The 7,952-nt window shown below is 34.4% G+C and overlaps 1 protein-coding gene across 21 annotated transcripts in view; it reads right to left on the bottom strand.

The window, feature by feature from the left end:
* Positions 1-548: 548 nt before the first annotated feature.
* The window catches only part of PPIP5K2 (diphosphoinositol pentakisphosphate kinase 2), a 75,647-nt gene continuing 68,243 nt past the window's right edge, over positions 549-7,952 (bottom strand). For all 21 annotated transcript variants that reach the window (XM_073802367.1, XM_073802357.1, XM_073802360.1 and 18 more), the window contains 2 exons: positions 7,075-7,200; positions 549-2,262 (listed from right to left, as the gene is read on the bottom strand). In XM_073802367.1, the coding sequence (XP_073658468.1) occupies positions 2,150-2,262; positions 7,075-7,200 (239 nt within the window). In that variant the 3' untranslated portion in view covers positions 549-2,149. The remainder of the gene's footprint in view (positions 2,263-7,074; positions 7,201-7,952) is intronic.

Here is a 7,952-nt window from a genome sequence, read left to right as displayed (position 1 = left end):
TGCAGGGTTTTTAAGGGGAAAAGATTGAATAATGCACTATGAAGACTAACAGGCCAGGATAACTGAACAGTACCTCAAGCTGGGCTTTCTCATCTCTTTGCTGGATGGAGGATTAGCTATGAGAAGAAATCTCTTCTAGTATTTAAAACAAACAAAAAACACACTTTACAGGGATAGAATCACGTGAGAAACAGATGCTTCAGTCAAACTTCCATTGAATGGTGATAACTATAATTTCTTTTTGTTTGTTTTGGAAAATGAATCTAAGGTTCTTGCAAATAAAACTGTCCTGTCTACACAGCAGTTATTACCAAGTTTGGCAACTACAGTGAAATCACAGTTCTTGTATATCAATGGAAAAATGTGACTTGCACTGAACTTTCTAGTTAGTTTCTATTGTGATAGCTATGGCCAATACTAAGAAATTTTATCTAATATCTAAGATGAGCATTGTTTAATATTAAAATACTTTTCCTCATTCTACTTTGAAAGTTAAAAGTAAACGGTCAAAGAAAAGAATAAAAAATAACTTGCCATTTAAGCCATCCTCTGATTCTAGAAATAAAATATTTTAATTCAGTTCCATTTAAAAAATAAAAGTAGTTTCTTTAATCTGACAATGAGCACATTAACCACATTTTCACATACAGAAAGCTTAGGTACATTCAACTGTTTACAAGACATGTCTCCATGTAATACATTTACATTCATGTGAAATATATGAACTTATAGAATTGTATATATTTGTGACTTTTGCATCTGGTACCTTTTAAAATGAACACGTATTATGCTTATTTTCTAAAGTCAATTCATATATGATGATTTAAGGTTAGGAGAGTCTCTACTGAAGGATTTTAATAGCTGCATTCATACGAGAATTCAACAATTTTTCTAAACATAAGCCTCAAACTAAAGCTTTAGCAATTTAAGTTACCTAACTGGCAATGGATGCAATTCTTATCAGGATGTACTGTTTGGTTTACAGTTTAAGTCATTTCAAGTGGTTTATACAATAATTATTTGTGCATCAGGGGAAAGTAAGCACCAAGGATAATAAATATTTTTTCACATTATAGATGAAATCACAATGCAATAATCTCAATTTCCCTTCAAAACCTAACCATTTGAAATGAGAATGTATTTCAAATGCTCAATCTTTAAGTTATCTTAGTGAGATCAACTGATATTCTAGAGATAAGAATGGAAATGGTAAAAATAGGTGCTATACATAGTATCTACTAACAATGGAATTCAGATACTCTTCTTACATTGATTACCTCCATTCTTGAACTCAGTTTTTTAGATCTAAAAAGAACTCTGAAAATAACTAACATTTATAAACTTGTCAACTATATCTTAAAGAGAAACTCTAAAGATGTCTTTCTTGCCAATATACAAAGAAAAATTGTCCTGACGAACAAAAGCACCTTATGGTAAGGAAATATATAAAGAAAATATTTTCTACAAATGTATGTGCATAAAGGTATAGTTATCCCAGCTGCATATGTAATATTTTAAATAATACACAATAAAAATTCAAAGCATAGATTGAAAAAATAACCCATATGCCAATACTCCAGTTATTAAATATTGCAGCATATATGTAATCATAACAATTGGGGAAAAAAAGGTTTCTAATCTATATGGTCAATGAAATCTCTTTGGAAATATGCTTTTTAAAAGTCCCCAGTATGGTCATCAAATTTTAAGCTATAGGTTTTTGCAGCCCAGATGTGATCCTCTGAAAGTGAAAATGTGTACAGAGGCCACCTCACAGGTTCTTCAGCAAACAGCATTACTGTGTGACATTGGCACAGGCTGTCTGGGTTTTCCCATTCCTCTTCTTTACCACAGGCACACAGTAAACATCACATTCAGAACAACAGATCTTTATCACCATAAGTTTTGCTACTCATAAAATGCTAATAAACATTGTTTTAAACATTTCCATATCATGACAAAGGCCTTAACTGAATATATACAAAGAATTCTCTAGATGTCATATATCTTTAAATTAATACAGAGATGTATAAGGAGACACAAATTACTTGCTTTGATACTTTTCAGTCAAGGTTTATTACGTGTCTCTTTCTACTGAACACGTGATTTTTTATAAGTATAATGAGTTCCAGCTTCCGCTAAGAAGATTTCATTTTTTTTTCGCAGTGTTTTTTTTGTGTTCATGCATTTCTGTTTTGCTACTCACACCCTTTTTCCGAGATGAGGTATTGGGAACAACCGTACTAGAAGGTCCGCTGGGAGCTATACATAAAAAGAAAAACTACTGTTTAGATTTTCACAAGCAATCCAAGTTCAGATAATACAAAATAATCAACAGAAGTTCAAATAACATAAAACAAACTTCTCTTTTTCCCTGCATTCTTCCTGGGAAACTCATTTATTCCATCATTTTTAATTAACATCTAATGTCCTAACGACCTTCAAATTTATACTTCTGGTCCAGACCTTTTTCCCTTACCTCAAGATCTGTATATCCTGTACATCCTACTACAAACCTCTATATAGATATTTGACAGGAAATATAAACTTACCATGTTTAAAACGGAACTCATCATTTTCCCTATAAACATCTATTTTCTTCAGTATCTCCTATCTTACCACTATCTAAAAAGCTGAAAGATTAAAGAACTAGAAACATTCTTGACTTGGGAATCATCCTTTTATATCCAAACCAACATCAAGCCCCAATGAGTTATCAAAAAGTTATTCTAAGCCAGGTTACACTTTTGTATGGATGGGCAAGTTCCTGCCAGACCAATCCTCCTCCTGCAGGTAACAAGTATAAGTGCAGGATAAAATATGAAAAAAACAACTACCTGAAGACACTGAAGAATGAACAAAAGCAGGCATATACTAGAAAAGAATCAATATTTGGAAGAAGGGAACAACATGGAGTTAGTCCCCCATGCCCTTTTTAAAAAAGCTTTAGGCTTAAGGACAGGATCTAGTCTGCCCCATGTGGAATGGCTAAAACTACAACATAAAACTCAGTCCTACTAGCATGAAGAACCAGAAGAAAAGTATTGGGGCAAAAATAGCTGCTTGGAAGTCCAGTGGGGAATCCCAAATCTTTGTGTAAACCCTGATCAAGTGTGTGACTTGAGCAGAGTAAGCTCCTAAGAAGTCCGGCTCAGGCTAAAAGAAGTGAAGTGAAATTTGAGCTGTCAGTCACTTCAGAAGACATAGGTTTGCAATCTGAGTTCAGCCAAGGTTAACTCTTTGCTTTAAAAACAATCCAATACTCTTTGGAGGAACATAAGAGAAACAACAGAGTCCAGTGTTTGTCTAGGATACAATCCAAAATTACTTAGTATATGAAAAACAGGAAATAAACCTTCCTTCTTGGGAATGAGAAAATTTATGAGACCAATCCTGAGATCAGCCAGATTAATAGACAAGAATTTTAAAGCAACTATTTTAACTATGCTCAAGAACAAAGGAAAATATGCTTATAATGAATAAAAATATAGGAAATCTCTGAAGGAAAAAAACTACAAAGAAGAATCAAAACAAATGTCTAAAACTAAAGAATAAATATATGAAATAAAATTTCACTGGATGGGTTTAACAGCAGAATAGAGATGACAGGTAAAAGTGACTATCAACCAGGATTTTATTACCAAAAAAAAAAAAGTCCTAAGCATGCCGCAGTCAGACTTCTGAGAACCAAAGATAAAGGGAAAACACTGATAGCAGGCAGAGAAAAATAATCCATTAACCCATTGCATACATAGGAACAACCAATTCAAATTAACAAAAATTTCTCATCAGAAATAAGAGGAATGACAAGATAGTGGAACAACATCCTTAAAATGCCAAAAGAAAAAACTTTCTTCCCAAATTCTCTGTCCAGCAAAACTACCTTTCAAGAATGAAGGTAAAATAAAGTTTGTTTTTTTTTTTTTTTGAGGTACACGGGCCTCTCACTGTTGTGGCCTCTCCCATAGCGGAGCACAGGCTCCAGACGTGCAGGCTCAGCGGCCATGGCTCACGGGCCCAGCCACTCCGCGGCATGTGGGATCTTCCTGGACCGGGGCACGAACCTGTGTCCCATGCATTGGCAGGTGGACTCTCAACCACTGCGCCACCAGGGAAGCCCAAAATAAAGATTTTTTTTTCAGATATAGTAACAGATCTGAAGTATAAGAAATGGTAAATAGATTCAAGTTGAAGGGAAATGAAACCAGATGGAAACAAACACTTAAAAGAAGAAATAAAGAACATTAAAAATAGCAAATATGTGGATAATTAAAGACTTCTTTCTCTTTTTAATTTCTTTAAAATACATATGACTCTTTAAAGCAAATATCATAACATTGTACTGTAGCCTTTATAATACATGTGGAAGTAACACATATGGGACACTATGTGTAAAAGATGGAAAGAAGGGAAGGTAAACACACCTATACAGTTGGAAGGTTTCTACATTTTACGTTAAGTGGCACAAAATTGACTCGAAGTAGACCATGAAAAGCCAGAAATATGTATTTACTGCTACCAATAAAAGAATAATGCAAAAAGGTACAGCTAAAAAGCCAATAGATAAGTTAAAATGAAATTCTAAAAAATACTGAATAAAAAAACAAGAAGTAAAGAATAAAGGAATAATAATCAGAAGGAATAAACAGAAAATATAATAAAAGAGTAGACCTAACTCAACCATATCAATAATTACATTAAATGTTAATGGACTATAAACACTAACTGTAAGGCACATACTGTTAGAATGGCCTTTTAAAAAAGCCAAATATATGCTGTCTAAAAAAGATCCCCTTAAATATGAAGATAGTTTGGTTAAAAAAAATATACACGTGCATGAAGACCTAAATAGTCATTTCTTCAAAGAAGACATACAGATGATCAATAGGCAAATGAAAAGATGCTCATCATTGCTCATTATTAGAGAAATGCAAATCAAAACTACAATGAAGTACCACCTCACACTGGTCAGAATGGCCATCATTAAAAAGTCTACAAATTACAAGTGCTAGCGAGGGTGTGGAGAAAAGGGAACCCTCCTACACTGATGGTGGGAATGTAAACTGGCGCAGCCACTATGGAAAACAGTTTGGAGGTTCCTCAAAAAACTAAAAATAGAGTTATCATATGATCCAGCAATCCCGTTCCTGGGCATATATCCGGAAAAAACTATAATTCAAAAAGATACATGCACCCCTATGTTCACAGCAGCACTATTTACAATAGCCAAGACATGGAAACAACCTAAATGTCCATCGACAGATGAATGGATAAAGAAGATATGGTATATATATATATATACAAAGGAATACTACTCAGCCACAAAAAGAATGAAATACTGCCATTTGCAGCAACATGTATGGACCTAGATGAATTTCATGGACCTAGATGGACTTCACTTATCACACTAAGTGAAGTAAGTCAGAAAGACAAATACCATATAATATCACTTATATGTGGAATCTAAAATATGACATAAATGAACTTATCTACGAAACAGAAACAGACTCACAGATATAGAGAACAGACCTGTGATTGCCAAGGGGGAGGGTGGGTGGGGGAGGGATGGATTGGGGGTTTGGGATTAGCAGATGTAAACTATTATATATAGAATGGATAAACAACAAGGTCCTACTTTAAATTAAAGCACAGGGAAGTATACAATATCCTGTAATAAACCAGAATGGAAAAGAATATGAAAAAGTATATATATATATAAAACTGAAACACTTTGCTGTACATCAGATATTAACACAACATTGTAAATCAACTATACTTCAATAAAATAAATTAAATATATATATATATATATATATATCATGCATACAGTAGTCATAAGAAAGCTGAAGTAGCTAAATTCACATTAGATAAAATAAACTTTAAGACAAAGCATTACTAGAAATCAAAGAGGGAAATTTCATGATGATATTGGGGCAATACATTAGGAAGTCATAACAATCAAATGTGTATGCACCTAATAACAGGGTTTCAAAATTCACAAAGTAAAAACTAACCAAATTAAAGAGGGAAGCAGACAATTCCACAATTGTGAGTAGAAACTGCTCTCTAAGCAACTGCTAGAACAATCAGAACCTCCTCTCCCTTGTACGTGTTGCCATCCCCCAAAATGGTAAATACGCAGAAGATCTGAGTAACATTATCAACAATCTTGACCTAATGGATACTTACAGAACGCTACATCAATAAACTATGGAATAATTCTTTTTTAGTGCACTTGGTACATTTATTATGCATCTAAAACATAGAGAACAATGCACCATGATTCAAAGAGTATTCAGGTCTTAGGTCTACCAGACTACTAGCTACATGAACAGGGACAAGTCATAACCTCTCTGCAACTTTCTTCATCTGTAATGGGCAACAACACAATCAAATAAGCCAAGTAAAAACAGAAAAAAGCTGATAAAACATAGTTGAATTTGGTAGTTACAGCACCAGACTGAGAATGGAGAGATTAAAATACTCTAGGGAAAGAGAAAAAAAAAATCTTTCAAACAAAATGACTAAAGTGATGCCTTGGCTCAAGAGAAAAACAAAAGAAGACAAGACAGTCCATAAATCAGTTTGGAAAAGTATGAGTATGAAGTATATTTTATTAACATATGTGAGGGAAAGGGGGGATAATTAATGGAGGAAAAAAACCCCAAATATGTAAATAGGCTACAATAACAAAGTTCCTAGAGTCTAATGATCCTACTTAAAAACAGATCTTTACATCTACAAAGCAAGCTATTATTACTCCTCTAATTGCTATATATATATTTTTTTTTTTTTTGTGGTACGCGGGCCTCGCACTGCTGTGGCCTCTCGTGTTGCAGAGCACAAGCTCCAGACGCACAGGCTCAGCGGCAACTGCTCACAGGCCCAGCCGCTCCGCGGCATGTGGGATCTTCCCGGACCTGGGCACGAACCCGTGTCCCCTGCATCGGCAGGCGGACTCTCAACCACTGCGCCACCAGGGAAGCCCCTCTAGTTGCTATATATATATCTATATATATATATATATTTTTTTAATTGCTATATTGAATCCACAAATTCACACACACTCCTAACCTGGTTTGCTGCTTGCTTTAGTACTCTTTATGGTAGCTTCTGGCATTGGGAGGATCTTTGCAGGTGTATATGTATTTAAAGATACTTTTCTTCTTATTATTGGACTGGAACGTGAAGCTGAAGAGGCTGGAAAAAACAAACAAACAAACCCAACATGGTAATTCAATAATTTTCTGACAATTCTATCAAATCTAAACTAACTAGATTACAAATAATTAAATCAGATTGTCTTCCTATATCACCCAGATGAGATTTATCTTCAAGCAAAAGAAATTTAAATATTTTTTTTTCTTTCTAATTAAGGTGGGGAGATTGAGAGGTGTGAAAAGGACAAGTAGGTACAATTCTTAAGTATGAAGTCCTCTGGGAAAGGATAGGCTGGAGTGGGGGAGCTATTGGCATGACCTTTTGGGTTCCTAAACAAAGGGAGTTAAGGAGATAACAAAAGACCGATTTGCCTATTACTGCAATTTTGGAAGAGGACCTGATAGCAATAAACACTGTGTCTCTGAAAAAATCAATATGTGGGCCAATTATGGCAAATGTGCCTTTGGTGGTTGATACCTACACTGAATGAATACAAATTTCACTGGCAGAAGATCAAAGTAGCCATTAATAAAATAATACACAAATGATTAAAAAGTGCCTAAAACATCCTATAAAGCACCACATCATTACTTAGCTCTTTTCTGCTTGCATTTTTTATCCTATTATAACTTCCACCTCTAACTTATCCAATTAGTATTCTCACACCTTTTCCACCAACCTGATATTGTCAGTGCCTCATTGTAAGCTATCTACTAGTTACCACAAAATTAATTTTGTCCTAGGTGAGAAAAAAATCTGTGAATGACAGATATTAACAATGTCTTCTCCCT

The sequence above is a fragment of the Tursiops truncatus genome, chromosome 3 (genome assembly GCF_011762595.2).
Source record: "Tursiops truncatus isolate mTurTru1 chromosome 3, mTurTru1.mat.Y, whole genome shotgun sequence".
Lineage (NCBI taxonomy): Eukaryota > Metazoa > Chordata > Mammalia > Artiodactyla > Delphinidae > Tursiops > Tursiops truncatus.
Note: the sequence above shows the minus strand (reverse complement) of the source record. Positions and strands in the feature narration are given on the sequence as shown.